We start from the raw sequence: 19,802 nt of genomic DNA on the forward strand, positions 1-19,802 counted from the left end.
ATATTAAACTGATGTTGGGAATTCCTTTGCAAAGCATTTTTTTGTGTCTAGACCTAAAAGGATACATTTGTATAACAACAAGAGGCACATTTCAGGGACAAATGAAAACAAAGGGACTCTTTGTGGGAACCACCTGATTTTTGACTTGACTGAAAGAATTTACCAGGCAAAGTCTGCACTTTACTGGTTGGATAAAGATGTTAAAGGATTTATTTTCAAAACAGTTGAGATCTGAGCTGCAGGGTCTGGAGGTGTTTCTCTCATTAGAGTCTAGGCTAGCTGGAAGCAAGGCTGCCAAAGAGAGTTTTTTACAACAGAACAGCACAGAAAATTCCATGATTCCATTTTTCTCACCTTGCTTATGGCAGCGTCTATCTCCAGCCTTGAAATCATGGAATAGAAGATCCACCTAATTCTGTCCTGGGCTAACTTTGCAGGTTAAAAGTTTGCTCTGAGGGCTGATCCTAGAAAAACAACCACTGCATCTGTCCATGAAGGGAGCTGTGATGGAGCTGCTGAGCAGCCTGGCCTTCCCAAGCTCACAGCAAGATGGCATTAAAAGAGCACACTGAGCTGCAGCCCCGAGGGGAGGGGATGGCCCAACCTCCTGCTGCCACGGCAACGTCCAGAGCTGTCAAAACCCCATATTTAAAAAGTAAACCAAGTTAGCTGGGTTTTGCTGAGGAATGGTTTCTCAGATGACTCACTGCATCTGCAAAGGAGCAAAGCACAACCTCCCCAGCAGTGATCTTGCTGCACATCCACATTCTGCCTAAATGAGGATGCAAAGTACTGCCTAATCCCTTCAGCTCTGAGGAAGCAGTAACTTCACTGTGTAGGAATGGTATGAAGTCCTAGTCTTCCTTAAAATTCAACTAGAAATTCTAAAAATTTATTGGTAGTTGTTCTGCTTCCCCTCTCAAGTCTTGCTTGAGTTGGTGAGCAGGAAATTGAATAGATGGAACCAGCCCAAAGATGAATCTATCCCAGCCAGATATAAACAAACCCAACCCATAGGAGCACTCAGAGAGGAATGGAGGGGCAGCATAAAGTCACCACAGTTCTTCTGCCTGGGAAAGCTCAAACCCTGAGCTTTAAATCAGTTCTCACACTGCAGCTCCCTGAGAGTGGGACCTGGAAGGGCTGGCTGTGACTTCGGGGCTCTCATGCAATGCACAGCTTCAGTCTCAGAACAGAAACTGCTCTGCTATCCTGGACCTTGCTCACTGGGAGTTCAATCAGTTTGAGCTTTCATTCTCTTGCCTTCAGCTGCTGATCAGCTGTAGACTTCCTGTATTTTCTTCCATGAATTGAAGCCCAGCTGAGGTTGTAGCTTCTGAGAGATGCTCATAAATCCTGATTATTATGGTCTCCACTGGATTTCAGGTCCCAAAGAACTGCAAGCTGTAACCTACTGAAGGAAGCTCTGCCACTTGTTTCATGTCTCACTGACCCCTAAAGTATTTTAGCTCTCCAACAGCTGAATTTCTTGTGTATTGGGGTCTGAGTGTGAAATACCAGCAGAAGTCCTGCATTACACAAGAAATGAAGCGACAATAACAAAATGCCATTGAAGTAAGTGTTGAAAGGTACTAACATGAGTGGAATCAGGATTTTGTCCTGCACTCTACATCAAAGACTCATCAGCTCTCATCTAATTAGCACAGAGCACCACTTTTCCCTTTCCACTTCTGACAACTGAATGATTTTCACTGTTGGAATTAATTTGAAAAATGTATACGTCAAAATTATTCCAGATTTGGCAACAAGATGAGATCTGAATCAGAATGTACTGTCTGAATACAATACATAATAAGAAGAAATGACATCTCTGATCAGGCTACAAGATATCCAAACTTATCTCCGAGGCAAAAATGAGCTGCTCTGCTTCTAAAATACAAAGACTTGCAATGCAGAAGCAAATCAGAGGTTCTTCTTTTTCAGAGGTATTTTGTTTCCAAATGGAATTTCAGTGCTCCAAATAGTTATTTAAAAAGTCTGGGATCTTACACTGTATTCTTTTATATTTACAACCAACACCAGTTTCTTGGAGCTATTTTTACTATCCTGAGTTGTTAGAACCTGCAGGACTGAAGTTACAAATGTAACAAGAAACAGTTCACTGGGTTTTTCTGTATTAATTCAAAGAGCTTACAGGGTCTCAATTACACCAAAAATGGCTTTCAGAGCCTCCAAATATTTGCAGTTTTTTTGTAGTTTTAGGTATTTGAGATAGTGGAATACTTTGAGGATGAAGTGAGAACAAGGAACTTCCAGCCATGTGCCTGCTTAAGAACACAATGCCTGTAAAAAACCAAGATATTCCATAGACAAGAATATTAATTCCCCAAAACGTGGGCAGGGAGCAGATTTGGTCCTGCAAGGGAATTTATATGTACACCCTTCTCCTCAGATATCCTGAGGGGCTAATGGGGACAAAGCAGAGAGGATGATGAGATTCATCCCTTCAAACAACATTTATGTGGCACATCAGCTGGAACCTCGCTGGCTTGGACAGCACCTCAGGAGCCCCCCAGAGCCCCCCACAGCCTTTTCCCTGCTCCTCCTGCACAATGACAGCTCAGCTGATCCTGCAGCTCTCTGCTGGCCTTAGCATGTTGCAGACACGAGTTCACTCCCCACACATGGGTCTGTTGCTGTTATAAGCTGCATAATTTGAAATAAGAGTAGATGTTCCCCTTCCCATCATCCCAGCATAGAAGGATGTGAGTAGAGCTGGGTGTCAGGGCAGGGAGTTGAGCTCAGGGTCCTCCTTTACATTTTTCCCAGCCTTTTTTCCCTGTTCCTTCACCTGTAAAATGGGAGTGAGCACTGGAGCTTGGAAGGAAAGCAAACATGAAAATCAGATGGGCCATTGCCAGAACAGCTCCTGAGTATCAGAAATTCTCAATGTGCCCATGAGGCCCCCAATAAACAAGCCCTTGATGCTTATTCATTTTTTATTTGCCTTCTGTAGTAGTGCTTTGGAGAAGATGTTTCATGCCTTTGTACTTACAAAGTTGTGACTGCCGACTGATATTTTATCTCTTCTTGGTGACATGCATTTATGGTCTTGACAAACAAAGGCTCAAAATAGGCTCTGTGTCCTCTTTACAAAGAAAGCATCTGAGGGGAAAAATCCCCCAACAAAGTAAATAGAGACAAGAGCTTTTTGAGCATGGGAATGCTCATCTCTGTTATGGTGAGCACGCTGAGCTACAACAAGCTGGCATAAAAATCTTAAAAACTAGGTTAAGACTCACAAGAAGCAGAACAAATGCTTTCTGTTGCTGCATCTAAGAAAACTGCTCCTAGTAAGGCTATTTGTGCCTTGGTCATCAGAACAATTTGAACATGAAAGCTGATTCTGTCAATCCAAATGTACCCTGAATTCATTTTTCTAAATAACAACACAAAGCCCCCACATCAGTGGTGCTCAGAGATCACATGTAGGCTTCAGATTAAGCAAAATGAGGTTGTTTAATATTCTGCTGATTCAAGAAAAACAGCACTGACATGACTCACCTCTTTTCTTTCTCCCCAGAGAATCATTCCTTTCTAACACAAGTTTGGATTTCTCTTTATATAACCAGCTCATACAACAGGCATTAAGCTGTCAGAGAGAAAACAAACTAATCAAATCATCCATACCATTTATATAGTTCCATTAAAAAAAAATCAAGGAAAGTCATATCAAATTGACATGCATTGCTTTGGCTGTGAACTATGCATCAAAATAAATAAATTATAAAAGATTTTATTTTCCTTTCTGTGTTTCTTCTGTGGATATTTAATTTCAAGAAGTGTTTTCCTGCAACTGAATGGATGCCAATTGCAGAGATATTTGCTACATAGCTAGAAAAATTTCATCATAACTTTTCATCATAAATATAAAAGGCTAGAAATCCTCTGAGAGATAACTAAACAGATCAGATCATTGAACTCTGGGAAAATGCTGAAAACTTGTTTACCACAAGACTCCTATAGTGAGAAAATAAACCAAACAAAAGGGGAGTCATGTTTCTACTAATAGCCATTCTGATCCTGCAAACAGTTTTGTTTGTGACTCCTGCAGAATCATATGAAGTAGTAAATGGAAAATTGAGGACAAGTTTTCAGGTGCTTTGTACCCACAGGCAGAACTGGGTTTATTTTCATTCCAATTTCAGAGAGATTTATAAATCAATATACTTGGAATATATTAGTTAGTGCCTGCCTCCATCAGCTTTATTTACCTCTGTGGAAAGGCTCCATTCCTGTTTGGTGTTGGTCTTTCAACACCAAGACAAGACCTTGCCTCACATTGATTCTTCCCTCTCTAAAGCCCTGCCCCAGAAGGAATGCAGAGCCTGTTTTAAGGTGAGGAAGCAGGAAGTGCCATAGATGCATCATCATCACCTCTGCCATTGGAAAGTAAAAGACATGCAGACAACCCTACTTTTAACCCAAGAGACATTATTTAGCAACCTAAGTTTGAATAATTCAACAGAATTCTTTTTTTTTTGGTACCTCCTCTCCCAACCATGATGATGGTTCATTTTGGAAAGAACAAGGTCCAGGGGCAGCTCCATCAGCTGGCACAAAGCACACCAGGGATTTGTCCCCAGACTGAGCCTCTTGATGCTTGGTTTGACAGGGATGAGAGAAAATGCACTTTAAATGAAAACAAGGCAGATTCCAGCCCTGTTTGACTGTTTTGTACCAGGCAATATTTTAAATCCAAAGGAATCCTATAAAATGTCCTTTACAAAGGCAACCAGTATGGGAGCTGGTTAAAAATACATCCCTCTCATCCTGTGTGCTTCTACAGCTACTAAAGATGTCTTGGAGATATTTTCTTGGGTTGAAAATATTTTAATATATTCGGTCTTATACAAATGCTTAAATCTGATATGAAACTTCTCAACCCTACATTTTAAACATGAAATCAGTATCATTCTTCATCTCAGAAGGCAGCTATTGATTAGTCCAAACAGACTTTCACAGAATTCACTAGAAACCATCATCATTTTCTAGCATGACCTAAAAGCTATATAGAGAAAAACCATTTAGAACTTGCTACTTCCTCTCCTTTTAGGACTAAAAATAGATTTGGCTCATTATCTCACTTGGCACCTTAATGTATTCCATGGCACAGCTTAGATTAAACCTCCACATGCTGCTTTTTCCTTAGGATCTACCTTATACACCCCCAGAAGGGGCAGTGCTCATTGAACCAGAAACTCTTTGACATTTTACTTTAAACCCTTTTTTGGGTTCTGTTCTCAGGACAATATTCTCTGTGGGATGGAGCAGCTCACCCCAGCCATGGGTGGATGTCACCCCAACAGCCACACTTGGGTCTCCCTCAAATAGAATCTTGGATGAATTTTCTCATCAAGCTCTACTGTTAAATCCATGCCCACAGACTTTTTTCTTTCCCCCAAAGATCAGTAGGATAATTGACTTTCAGGGACACACAGCCCAAAAGTGACTCCCAAATTAAATGTATACACATTTAACTTTGAAATTCCTGCTTACAGAAAAACTGCAAGCACGTCTTAGTGTGACAGAGGTGATAAATTTGAGTTAAATCCCCCCGAAACACCACAAAGACATAACCCAATGTAACTGCTTTGTTTGCCTCTGCTTTCAGAAATGGCCAAACCCCATTTTCATTATTTAAGAGTAGCAAAATGTTTTCCACATATTAATGTAAAAATAGAGCCAGGCTCTTCTCAGTGCCAAGTAATAGATTTAGAGGCAGTGGTGAAAAACTGATGCTTAGAAAGTTCCACCTGAACATGAGGAAGAACTTTGCTGTGCAGGTGAGGCTGTGGAGTTTCCCTCCTCTGGAAATATTCCAGACCTGTCTGGACCCAATGCAGTGCTCTCTATTCTGGGATGATCCTACCTGAGCAGGGAGGGGAGGTTGGACCAGGTAACACCACTGTGGTTCCTTCCAACCTCAACCTGTGCTTCTGTGTATGGGAATTAAGGACGGCATTGATGGGAAACTGTCTGATAAAGGCTCATCCCTAAAATTTTGCAAACTTGCACCTGTCTCACAACAGGAACTTAGCTGCATGTATATCCACTGCTCTTGAGTCAGAAAGAAATCTACTTGTAGGTGGGTGTATTCCCCAGCACTGATTCCACGCAGAGACAAAAGAAGAGTTTAAGGCAGACACGAGATGAGAACCTCCACAATCCCAGCAAGTGCTGAGCGAGCATTCCACAGGACTTTACTGGGAGAGTGATTGAAAAGCATCCTTGTTTTTTACACGTCAAAACTTCAAGAAGACCTGACCTGCATCACTGGCTACAGACCAGCAGCACCTCTGCCGCCACCCTGCGCTGCACGGGAGGAGAAAAAAAAAAAAATCCATAAAAGCAGTTATTCCTTTTATTCCTTTTAAACAAATCCCCAAACCAAACTGCTCAGCCGAGTCGGAACATCCCGTTCCTGCGGAGTCCCCGTGCGGCACCTTAGCCACTAGGCCCCCGCCCCAGCTCCGGGGGCGCGGAGCGGTTCTCCGCTCGTCCTGCCGAGGGAACCCCCGCGGGACACCTCTCCCGAGGGACACCCTCCCCCGCGGGACACCTCTCCCGAGGGACACCCTCCCCCGCGGGACACCTCTCCCGCCGGCTCCGGGGCGAGGCGAGCGGCGGACACCGAGCCCCGCGGCTGCCCGGAGCCGGGGGGTCGCGTCGATCCCTCCCGCGGGGCAAAGCGCCCGGACGGACGGGACGAGCCCCGGGACGGCTCCGGGGACACGGGCGGGTCCCGCGCAGCGAGGGCGGGGCGGGCGGTGCCTCCCCGCGGCCGTGACGCGCTCGGGCGGGGCGGTCCCCGCGCACCTGCGGAGCCCCCGCCTTTGTGCAGTGCAGGTGCGGCGCCCACCCCACCCCCGTGACGTCAGGCGGGCGCTCGCGGGGCACCATGGGAGAATCCCAATGTTTTCCAACGGATGCGCTCAGCAGCGCGGCGGCTTGAGGCGACTCCGGCAGCGGCGCTCGGGGGGGCGTCCCGGGAGGGGGCGGCGGCGGCGGGGGGCCGGGCCGGCGGCCCGCGCCCCGGCTCTTCCCCACCCCGCCAGGCGGCATGGCCCACCCCCCTGAGGCGCCCGGAGCTGCCCCCTGAGCGCCCGGAGCCGGCGGAGCGCCGCGCCGCAGCCGTGCCGACGGCGCCGGGGAAGATGCTGCCGCGGCTGGTCCTGCCCGGCTGACGCCCCGCCGCCGCCGCCGCCGCCGCCGCACCCCCGTCCCCATTGTCCCCCGGCCGCCTCCGGCTCCATGAGCGCCTCCTCCTCCCTCTTCCTCTGAGCTTCCCGCCCTCCACCTCATGGCTGCATCGGAAGAAGGGACCGGCTGCTTTCTCCCGCGAGGCAGGTCGCAGAGTGACCCCAGCATCCTCACCGACCCCGTGGGCCCCGGGGAGCATCCAGGTAACCGCCCCGCTCTCGCCGGCGGCTCTCTGGGAGCATCCGCCAGTTTGTAGGGAGCCCGTCCGCCACGGGCGGGCAGGAATTGGGAACACATTTCCTGCAGTAAGCGCCGAAATGGTGCAGCGGCTGAGCTGCACACGGGATCGGAGCGAGCGCGTCCCGCGGCTTTGGCAGCGCCGCTTTGCCCGCCCGCCGAGCGAGCGCGGGGGGCGCGTCCCGGCCGGGGCTCCCGGGGCCGCCGGCAGCGCTCGACCCCCGCTCCCGCAGAGCTCATTGATGACTTTGTGGGGAGGGGGAAATGACCGCTAATAAAGCAGGCTGTTTGCATGGGATCGCCATGGAGACAAGGGAAGCAGAGTCATAATTAAACGCTTTCTGCCCACAAGAAGGTAATTTTCACTTCATAGGGAGAAGCGTAATCTCCTTGTGAAGTGTGGGCACAGAGGGTGGTGCTGAGGGGACACAGCCCAGTCGTTAGTGTATAAATAGAATATTGTGATTAGATTTTTTTTTTTTTTAAACAATGGCAAATGGTGTTTTCGTCTTCACTTTGAGGAGTAATTCTAAATGTCTGTTGGTGGTGACTCAGTAATTTCAGGTCGTCAGAATCTAAGCAGTGTTGAGACCTTTAGAAAAAAAAAAAGAAACAAATAGCTACATCACTTTGATGTGATGTGATTGCACGGAAAGGCACAACAACAAGCTGCAAGCAAAGGGTAAAAGCCACTTTACTCTCAGTTTCCATGAATAGATGGTGGTCACACAAGAGCTGTCAGGTTTCTTTATGAGAAAAGAAGTAATCAAAACAGCGTAAAGACAATGAATGGGGTGTTGCTCATCACTACCCACTGCTGATTCCTAAGGCTAGAGACGGGTTTAGGTTTTGGGTCAGGCACTATCAGCCGGCAGGAGACAGTCCCTGGATGCAATTTCAGGTTGAACTTTGCTCCCCTTTCTCAGATTACTGAGTAAATAAAATATTCCAGGCCCTATTCATACACCTGCTGTATTGCTTCCTTCCGAGCCAATGAGGATATTAATATTTGTATCTAATTTAAGTTCTTCTATTTATTTGCCTTATCAAGCAATTGTGAGCACACTGGTCTGGAGTGAAGCACAAATTAAATTAAGGCAAACAGTGGATGATTTATCCCTGATTACCAACTGTTCTGATACCCTAAGTGAAGGGAACAAAGGACTCTTCTAACATGAACTGCTCGACTCACTCCCAAAGGGGCAATCTTGGCTGAAAGAGGAATGTGTGTTTCTGCCATTTGATTTCTGAAAGCAGAAGTGACTAATGAAAGGAAGGCGTGTGCAACCCCAGTTTTAATTCCTCTAGATTGTTTTCTGCTAATTAATTCTTTTGGCCTTCATGAGATACACAACAAAGAAAGTACACAACATGTCCGACAAACAGACAAAGATATAAACATTATTGTGCTTTTGTTAGGAGAAGGAACTGTCAATACTAAGGAGCATTTTTCCCCCTAATACAGACTCCATCAGATAAACCAGTGTCCCATTGCATGGCAGAAGCTCTACTAAAATGCAAGAGAAGGTGTCTTGTATGTATTCTGTTATTCATGCAGTATGTGGAGAGAAACAAAAGGTGTTAAATACATCTGGCTTTCGTCCGGGTAGGCATGAATAGTCAGTGGCAGGATTAGCATGTTTGGTAAGATGTTTGGGTTTTAAATTTGTTCATCAAATAGTATTGAACATCTGTATGCTTCTAGATGATAATAAAATGAACCTAAATTGTTTATTTTAGATAAAATTTTACCCTACAGTGTTGTGAGTAATCATTATGAGCAATTTCATACATTTGGCTATTGAAAAATATGGAATACAATTTATATTATTTTAAGAATTATGAATGCTAGTTTATATTATTTTGCTGTTCTGGAAAATAATTTTATCATTATCATTATACCAACATAATCATCTATGGACTCAAAGTCAAAAGACAGTCTTAGGAATGGGAAATGATATGTCCAAAGTTTGTGTTTACATCCCAACCTGGCTTGCAGACAAACCATGTAGAGAAGTGTGAACATGTAAGATTCTTCCTTAATCTAAAAATTCAATTGTTATTTTCATTTAAGTTACATGTTTAAATTACAAACAAACAGACCAAAATTATACCAAAATGTGGGTATAATAGGATGTGGGATCCCTACAAAAACCATTCCTGCTTTTACCTAGCTTTTGAGTGATGCCATGTCCCATCTTGTTTTGGAGCAGTTTTTTGGCTGTATGATGTGGTCAGGGATTATTCTGCACCAACTCATTTGGCTGTGCCTAATGAGGAAACTCTTGCTTGGGTGAAATGTCAAAGGGAGTTTCCTCACATGACAGCAGAGCTGAAGTTTGTTTGTTTGTTTGTGAGGTTTTTGTTGTGTTTTGTTCATTTTTAAAGAGGACTTTGTTTTCATCCAGCCAGAGCATGGGATAACTCAGTAACTGGCTGATTCAAGTACCATAGATGCTGATTTTTGAGAAGTCCTGCACACTCATAGTCCTGACTAATGCCAGCAGAAGCTGCAATTATTCCAAGCTTTGAACAATAAAGGCTTCATGATAAAGCCTCTTATCTAGGTTGCTTTTCCTCACAAAGCATTGACTGTAGAAATGAAAAGCTATTTTATAACCTTGATTTAGAAGAGCTGTAATCTTTACAGACTACAGTGAATTTTGTCACGTGTAGAAAACTTAGAAAATTACCACATGCCACTACAATCTTACAAATATTCCTATAATAAGACAGATAAACAAGATGTTCAGTAAACTAAACTAGGGACAGTTAATAGCTATTTATTCCAAAACAGAGATACAAATGCACTGATTTAGATCCTTCATGTGCAACTTTAATTAAAACAGCAGCTCCTTATGGTGATCAGAAAAGATGTCACAGTCATGGTCTAAGAAGAAAAGATAGACTTTAGTTCAGGCTCTGCTGACAAAAAGATGATTTTCTCCAGCATTTAAATAGTGCATAGAGGTCCTATTAGTAATGCAGAAATACTGGAAATAGTGTTCCTTTGCTTTAATTGGATCAGTTATTTATTTTCTCCTTTAAGATAAAATAATGAATTTCAGCCCATATTTAAGTGAACTATTTTATGGCCACTGAGCAGTATTTTATGAGAATTACTGTAGTACAGCAAACACTGGGCTTCATGTTTGAGTCTGTTTAAATTCACTGTCACACTGAGTGAGCAAGTCTTGCAATAGGAGAATGTCCTTAGTTTGGGAAGCAGACATCAAAATACTCATGTCTTGCTTAACTATAGACTGTCTCTAGGCCAGGCTGTTGTTAAGAAAGTGAATTTCATCTCATTCATTCTAGGATTCCTAGAATGATTTGGGTTGGAAGGGCCCTTCCAGATCATCTGGTTCCAGCTCCCTGCCACAGGCATGGCACCTTCCTAACCTGATTAGATCAGGTTGCTCCAAGCCCCATCCAACCTGGCCTTGAATACTTCCAGGGATGTCAGGAATCTCCTTATCTTAAATGTCTTTCCCCTCCTCCAGCTTTCCAGATAAGGATCAAGAAAGAAAGGAGAGTCTAAAGAGAACAGATTTCAGTATCACCATCTAATTGAGAGACAGTTGCAGGAAGCCAAAATATTGCTCTCATTATATCCTTCCAGCAGTCACAGGGCAGAGGGAAGATTGACAATCTCATTTGATTTGTATCAAAAAAGGGAGGGGTGCACAGACTGGAGAAGAACACACCATGTCAAAACTCTGTATCACTTGAGGAGATAGAGACAACCATGACAATGTGTGAAAATGTCACCCCCCTCCCCCCCTTAATTTTGGGATAATCCATTTGAATTTGTATAAGTGCCCATCGATGCCATCACGTTTTGCTCTCTGTGCTGCTGCCTTTCCTTCCTGGCACCACACAATTAAAACTTTTCAGGATGGGCATTGCTGAGCTCTCCAGCAGACCTTGCCAGTGGTCCACCATGTGTTCCTTGTCCTCCAGTGAAGGATCTGTGTTGAGGCAGGGAGCTGTTGTGCTGCAGGCAGTGGTGTTAGGTGTTGTTAACAGCTTTGTCATCATAATTTCTCACTGCTTGGTGAAGGGGGGGCTCCTCAGCCTCTCCTCTGGTGTGGTGTGCTTCAAGACCTGACAAGTTAAAGCTACTGCAGGGTAGCTGTTCAAGAGATACGTGATTATGTCTTCACCAGACACTAATTCCCTTTTTATTTCTATTGATACCATGTGTCATCATCAGCACTATGCTCTGAATTAACTCCAGGGGAGAACAACTCCATAAGACTTAAAAGGTCCTCCATTACTGTTTCTAGTTTTCATAATTCAAAAGTTCTGTAGTAGGCAGCATTCTTGTTAGTATTCTTCTAGGATGCTAAGAAGAGATGCTGAGATGAGAATTGAACTGTTATGTTCCTTTTACATCATCTTTGGGCTGAAGGCTGAGCTGAAACCCAGCAGGGCCTCCCAGGCAGTGTGGGGAAGGACATCAGCCATCCAAGTAACAGCCAGGGAAAGTTCTCATGCAATAAACAGCAGGTGTAGGAATACTCTCTAATATGGCTTTTTCTTTCTTGCCTTCTGTTTTGAAGCTGTGACCTCCCCTGGATGGACTGTGCCACTCCGTATCTGTCATTGTCTTCTCTTAACATTTTTGGCTTGATTTAGCATCTAAAGATTTTATTTGACTCCTGTTTCTGCTGTATTGGTTCCTTGGACAAGTTTGCTCAGTCTGAGTGTTGAGCAGTGCTAGGGAGCCTGTGAGCCACTGGAAAGCTGTGCTGCCCCCTTAACCAGGACACTGGTCACCTCAGAGATGTTGGAAGCTTCTGGCAGGGGATGTTTGGAAACTCAAAGGCAGATCGAAAGTGAAGTGTGGTAGGTTTGGGCTGCAGGGGCTGGCATGGAGCAAAGGGAAGGCAAAGACAATCAAGAATTCAGCTGGAGTGCACACAGATTGGTGCCAGCTCTCTGAATCTGCTCGAGTCATTCTTGCTGCAAATCTATTCATGCCAGGCCCATAATTCAGAAAACCTTCTAAGTGTGTGCTTAACTTGTAAAATTGATGGCAGAGGGAGGACAGAGAGATGCTGTGGGTGCCCTGCCTGTCAGCTGTGCTGCTCCATCCTCTACAGTCGTTTACATCACCACAACTTAATCAGGGACTTAAAGGCTTATCTGTGCTGTCTTTAGTTGTTGCATGAATTTTCAAATTTGATCCTAATGCTTGAGCCAAGACACCTTTAAAAAGTTATTTGGGTTTTGTTTTGTTTTGTTTTTTCACCAGAAAGATTTTGGTTTCCATTTCATCTTTCTCTATCAACAAGTCTGTTCTGTTAACAGAGTTTATTTTGCCTACATTATATTTCTTCTGAAATAGAATTTTACCAGGCCTCCTATATCCTTTCCTTTATTAATTTATGGACAAAATTATCTAATCAGTGCTTTTGCTCCAGTCTATAACTGAACCCTAAGTTTTATTTGTATGAAACTTAGTGATATTCTCTCACTCAGAAGTTCCTATTCCTAACCAAAGGGCTCCTTGCAGAAAGTTACTATTCCACACCTCATGGGGGCTGTACTCAGGAATACTCAGTACTGACTAGAAACATGCAGTTAATATCCCATTTTCCTTTCCATTGAAATCCAAATTGAATCCTGTAAAGCTTCCCAGAACATTTGCTATTTGTGTGAATGTAGAGTTAGAGTTTTTTCTGACATAGCACCTGAAAAATCATCACCATATTGCCAAGTACTACAATGGGAGTTTTATTTTAAGAAATGGTCTACTGTGCTTTTGAGAAGGCCTTTTTGTTTCTCATCAAATTGCCAGTCCCTTCTTGGTAGGATCTAACTGGACCCCAAGTCCCTGTGATGCAGAGAAACTCCACTGGAAGCACAAATCTCCCTTTTTTTCTGTGTCCTGCAGCAGAGAATCCCCTCTTTCCCCAGCAGCCCTTATCCTGGCACCTGACTCATCTCCCCTATGGCAGGTCTGCTCCAGCACTTTCCAGCAGGGGAGAAGGATCTCTCCATCTCTGGAGAAGGAGGATGGGCACTGTGTGCTGGGGAAGCTGCAGAGGTGGCACTTCCTGGGTGTGGATTCTCTCACTCCAAATGCGTAATTTTGGTCCTGCACATATAATTTGTGTCAGTGCTGGGGTATCATTACATTGCTCAACATGATGCACACTTAACACAAACTGCTTTTTGCTGTTGCTTGAGTATTTTACTTACTGATACTCAGTTTATTTTGGGAATCAAGAGCTTGGTAAAGTTATGTTTTAATGCTACTTTTGCAGGAATTAAATGAGGTCAGTTAATAAGTATGCTGTTCATGCCGAGGGTAGGATTTAGGCTTTTCCAGGGTTTGAGTGTTCCCAGTGTTTGGAGATTTGTATTTAGCCAAACTTTAGAGTTCTGTAAAGGAAATACAGAGCTTTGATGGGGAAAAAAGTGTTTTAAAGTTGTCTTTTCTTCTAAATCCCAAGTTGGCAGGTAGTCTGAATGCTGCTGAAAAGACACTTAAACCGTTAAAACCTCTTTATGCAAGAAGTGGAAATACTGATTATACACCATCAAAATCTAGACTGGATTTATGAGAATGAGGTCATCATATTGGAAATACCTGGTGGTTTTTTTATGTTTATCTTTGTCTCTTTAATTCAGGCCTTCTTTTTTATGTTTACCTTTGTCTCTAATTCAGGCTTTCTTCAAAAATAAAAGTAAACCCCAGATTTGATTGCATATCTTAAGCAAAAGAACTCAGACCTAATTTACACACCTAATAACTTGTGCACACAAGTAGATGCTTCTCTGTGCAAATAGCAGAAACTCCTGTCTGTTAAATTATAAAAGATCTTCTTCACACTTTAGCTATGAATGAAGGTGGTTGAAGATTATTCATTCAGTTAATGTTTGCACCACACTTTGAGAATGGAATGAGTTACATAATGCTGGGAGTCATGTTTATCTGGAAATGTAACTATATTTTAGTGAGTAGTTAAGTAAGAGTGTTAATTTTTCCCAAAATCTTTAGTTTGGGAATTCTCTTTCAAGATTGCCCAAGTTGTGCTGTAATGAATGGGCTACACAATTTATTTATTTATAAAATGGGGTTTTAAAATCAAATTTATGTCTTTGTATTTTTAAAATTTAATACTTAGAATTAATTGCCCTTGCTTCTCTAAGCAGGTCAAATCTATAAATACCAAGAGTAAGTAAAACTAAATATGATACCTTGATTTTACTTCAAAATGTAGCCAGTTTGGATGATAATACAATGGATGCTTTGTGCCCATTAAATTCCATGCTTTTGTTTGAAATTCAAGTTGATTTATGGCCTAACTACACACAATTTATACATGCCCCAGAGGGGACCTCATACAGCGACGTGAGGCAGGTCAATAGCTCCGTGCTTGAGCCTGCATGAATATTTCAGTGAGACGATCTGAATCAAAGAGGTCTTCTCTTGCTTTCTGTAGTTCACTGATATTCTGGGTCAGGAATGTGGACCTGTGGTTTCAGCTGAAGGAAGGCTTGTCCTTGTGCATAAAGCACTTCAGAATTGTTCTTATAATGAAGAGACAGTTTGTGTGTTAATTTCCTTAATCTAATTTTTAACATCCTCGAACTGTTCAGCTGCTGCATAACCAGCAAGTGGACATAGATCACTGCATTACATCAAACCAGTGAAGCCTTCACTGTTTTCTGAGGGCTGCTCCATCCCTCAGGCCACACAGCCTTCCCTGTGCCTTGTCCATATTGATTTGCTGGGAATGGCTGTCACTTCTCATTCAGTTGCTCTGAGAACTCTGCATCTCATCTCTCAAACAGCCTGCACCAAGACTTGGGCTTTTATCCTTAAAAGATCATAAGAAATTCTGCCCTGGTTTAGGACTGAGGTGTGTCCAGCCTAGGACTGTGCTCTTGATGGGGGCTGGAAGCTCAGGACAGGCTGGGAGCAAAGGAAAGGGTGGCTGGAAGAACACAGATAAATTCCACATGAAATCCTCAGGGTCAGTCTCCTGTGCTGCCTTCAGATAACAGCCACAGGGGTTGGTGCTTTGGGCAGCTTTGCTCATCATCTTGAAGCAGCCCTGCTGTCTTGGGGAGCTCAGACAGAACCTGAGTGGAAATCAGCCTCCAAGAGAGTTTCTTGGCTCTTGCAAGTTCATTTGTAGTTGTTCCATCATGAATGAGATGGATCTGTGTGGAATATTTAACTAGAGCGAACGTGATCGTGTATGCAACACTGACTTAATTGGGTTTCTCTGAAGTTTATGCTTTGCAGATGGGACTTCTGTAATTTTGTAAGCTCTGCATTTAGGATAGAATAAAAAAATGTAATTTCTTTTTTTTTTTTTTAATTTTAACAGCTCTGTAGACTGCGTAGCAGCTTTCTGGGATTGCAGAGGTTTCAAGGAGAAAAAACATCCTATTTTCAGATACAGCACTTCAACTTAACTTCAGCTTAAATCTTTCCTTCCATGACAGTTGCTCATTTGACTTTGCTCAATGTTACAGTGACTGGAAGGAGAGAATATGTACTCACATTAGACTACCAACTATACAGAGATAGCTCTAGAAGAAGGAAAATGGAGTCTTAGACTCATACAAATTCTCCACTTGTCCAACAGAAGTTTTAAATGCCTTGTTTCTTGTTTGACTCAGGAAAATTAATGGAAAAATCAGAACTGAGATAAACTGTGAGTATCACTTGAGATTTCACAGGAGATACTTAACTGCAGAGAACTTAATAACACATCTTCCTGCAAGGGAGGAACGAGTGAGCTCCTGCCACCTGGGAATGCCCTGCATTTAGGAACAAAACAGAGGTTCCTGAGAATGTGCTATTTTACTGTAAACTGCTGATGCCAATTCAGGATGGAATGGCGTGACACAAAAACTGTGTATCCTCACTAAACCCTTGATTCCGTTTGATTTATAGTGGGAGCAAATATCAGCCACTGCCCCAGGCTGGTGCCTTGAACCCTTGCAGCAGTGGTGAACATAACAGATGACATGATCAGATGTGGATTTTCTTAAGGCAAACATAGGGAATGTGAACTACAGCTGTCAGGATGGATAGCAGAGAGACTTCTTAGTGTTACGGTGTACATTTGCTGCTGCAATTCAACCAGAAGGATAAACTGAAAGGAAGCCAACTAAAAGATCATTTTAACATGTAGAAGTACAAAAGTGTGTCCTTCAAAAATCCAGAATATTGGGCATGAATGAAAATGTTTTAATAAGGAGCCCTAACTAATAGAAATTTACCCTGTATCTCTCTTTTTAGTCCAAGGAGGTATCACTGAAGGGCAGCACAGCCCGGTTTGGAAGAATGGCATTCCTTCTGTCTCACTGGGTTGGTGCTTCCTTACATTCTCTTGTTCTCACGTGACAGGGTAGAGCTTTGTTGCAACTCTTTTTACTTCTCAGTCTGTTTTCTCTACAGTTTTTTACCTTTCTGCCATCCAGTGTGAGTTCATTCTAGTAGCTAGCTCTCCTGCCTTAGCAAATTCAGCAGCTCCTGTTCCAGAGGCCTTTCTCCCAAATGGAGAAATAGAATGGGTGTTACTGCTGTACCAGCAGAGAAGCCAGCCAAGCCTGCCTCCCTCCAGATCCAGCATTTTCAGTCCTCAGTGTGATCTTAAACTGCTAAAAATCCCATTTGTGACTGAGGCCTTCAGTTTGGCTCCTCTGTTGTCTAATGAAGAGTCAGACTGGGCGAACCCTCTTCCCTTAAGGGCCTCCCAGCAGCAGCCCTCCTGTGGGTGCTTTGGTGTGGAACCAAACCTGACCTCACACCCAGGCTCTGCCTACAGGCAGCACTTTCCAGGGTCACTGGTGCCATTTTTCATCAACTCCATCCTTGGCTGAAGGTTGCCAGTGAGCTCCAAAGTCATTGTGGGTGGCAGAAGATGAAGGGGTTAAAGAACCCTTGTTTGTGAAAGAAGAACCCAGGAGCAAAAAAGCAGGAGAAGCTGTTTTCAATAACTTGTTCCATTTATATTTTTCTCACTCTTGCTCTCACAACAAAACTTCTAGGCTTTATTCCAACACATCAAGGGTCTCTAGTTCTACCAAGCTTTTTTAAAAAAGCTGCACTATGACCTGGGGCATTACTCATCTCTCTTATTTGGGAGATGATATTTTATATAATCAGCTATTTGTGTCCTGCACCTGCAGAAAATCTATTCTGCTTTGCGTCCTGGAATTTAATTTTCATTGATATTTCTACTTTTTTAGGATTTTAGACATATTTTGCAATAACTTTTAAAAAAACCCAACGGTAAAAAAAACCCAACCTCTCCAACTCAAACACTTGGCACTGCAATGAGCTTATGAATTTTCAGATCATGATTTGCTTGGCTGCTCTAATGAAATAATTATAAAAGAGTTAAATTACTGAATATACTTTTAGTGGCTTAGACATCATAAAATAGCAGCAGAGAAATAAACCCAAACTTTCTGAATATAAAGTATGGGATGGTGTTTTCCCTCTATCCAAAAGGACAGATCTCTCAGAAGGAGGATACACTTCATATATATTTTAAAATTTATTTTCTCATTCTATTAAAAGAAATGGAAAGCTAATTCTGGTGGGTTTATTTAATTAGTTTTTAATTCTAATTCCCCTCCCTCTCTCAAGAAATTCCCCTGCAATTTGCCAGCAGAGCATTGCAGAAATCTTTTTTAGATCTTGGTAGCTGCTATAAAGTTGTCTGGGAACAAAATCTACTTTTCAACAGATTAATCTAAATGTACATATCCAAGTAGGGAAAAAGTGGCAGTAGCTTTAAAGCTAACTTTCATTTTAAGTACTTTTTTCAAGAAAGAGGAGAACTTTGGGTATTACGTCATGGTTTTTCAGAAATACTAATTTTTTAAACACAAGGAAACTTCTTTTCCTGCTTTACAATAATAATCTGATTTTTAATCAGATACTGCCTGTTAAACTGAAATCACAGAGACTTAGAAATATCTTTTCTGACAGAAGGGGACAAGACTAAGCATATCAGAGCCGACGGGAATCGTGCAGTTTAGAGATTTTGTTGTTATAGATCATAATATTCTCATAATACAAGAGAGATTACAGAAATATGGCATAGTCTTATTTTGTCTGACATTGTAAAGAAAGAAAGACTTAAAGGATTAGTCTTGGTAACTTAGCTGTTCCTTTGCAATGCATTGTGATATAATAGGAAATAATGCAGTGCAGATCCTGAACATGAAATAAAGCCTCTGGTCAGAATCTCGTTAATGCCAGAAATGATTTAAAGCCAGCCAACAGCCCCAGTTTTCTGTCCCAGAAATGACAACACAAGATGTGATGCCTCTTATTCTAATGCTGGATAAGAGCACATCATGCATGTGATTAAGATATGATTGAACACGACTAATTCCTCAAGATTCACTTCTCTCCATTGTTAGAAACCCAAGGAGAGCACAAGAGAGCTGGCTTAGATTTTAGATGGAAGCTGCTACTTTGACAAGGAATCAAACTGCTTCCTTCTCCAGTGTCTGTCAGAGAGATGGGCCGGGGAAGCAAAGTTAAACGTTTTTCACTCAAGTGAGCTGAGCACCTCATTTACACATTCATGGGACACATCACTCACTGTGCTAACAAATCACCGTAATGAAGCATTTGCACACCCACACACATTGATACTCACGCTGTTGCTCAGCTTGCACCTGCAGTGGTAGTGAATAGAAGTGTAATTACATCTGGAGCTGTTGAAAGCAGGGCTGCAGGCAAGGTCTGTATAGCTGGAGTAAGTGGCTGCCTTTTCCCTTCACTTTGCTGGGCTCGGCAGCTTTTGGGAAGCTGTTTTATCGCATCAATCCTGCTTTTCTGTTATAACAGCTCTGAAAAGCTTTTCCAAGGAGCCCTACAGGTGTTGGCTTTGAGTCATGAACGTGTTGGGTGACTGCTCCAAGGGCTCATGTCTCTTGCAGCATCAGAGCACTGAGAGTCCCTCAGCTGATAACACTGGCACACTCTGATAAGCTCAGAGCAAGGGCAAGGGCTAGAGAGCCAAAGCTCAGGCATGCTCAGGTCTTGCAAGTAAAGGAATTTGTGAAGAAGCGGTCAAAAAACTGGTGCTGCAAGATTATCCTGATAATAACAGCTGTTAGATACTGAAACCTGCAAAATTCGTCATGGCAGTGCTGATTTCCTGCCTTACAGTTCAAGTCAGATCTTACAGTCCCTCGACACCAGAAATCAGCAATCCCATCTTCAGGAGGACCACTGAGATCCTTCCACTTCATTAAACATCCAAGACATGTTCCAAACTTTAGATTCATGTCTATTGCTGTGAAATTTTTAATTATACCTTCTAAAGTCCAAATCTTTGTTCCCC

General features: G+C 42.9%; 1 protein-coding gene across 1 annotated transcript in view; it reads left to right on the forward strand.

Annotated features, from left to right (window-relative positions):
- Positions 1 to 7,324: 7,324 nt before the first annotated feature.
- The window catches only part of PHACTR3 (phosphatase and actin regulator 3), a gene marked incomplete at its 5' end in the record, with an annotated part of 99,649 nt that continues 87,171 nt past the window's right edge, over positions 7,325 to 19,802 (forward strand). Inside the window, one exon of the mRNA XM_084217808.1 lies at positions 7,325 to 7,427. Within this exon, the coding sequence (XP_084073934.1) occupies positions 7,325 to 7,427 (103 nt within the window). The remainder of the gene's footprint in view (positions 7,428 to 19,802) is intronic.

Source organism: Fringilla coelebs, assembly GCF_963513975.1.
Source record: "Fringilla coelebs genome assembly, chromosome: 18".
In the NCBI taxonomy this organism is placed as follows: Eukaryota; Metazoa; Chordata; class Aves; order Passeriformes; family Fringillidae; genus Fringilla; species Fringilla coelebs.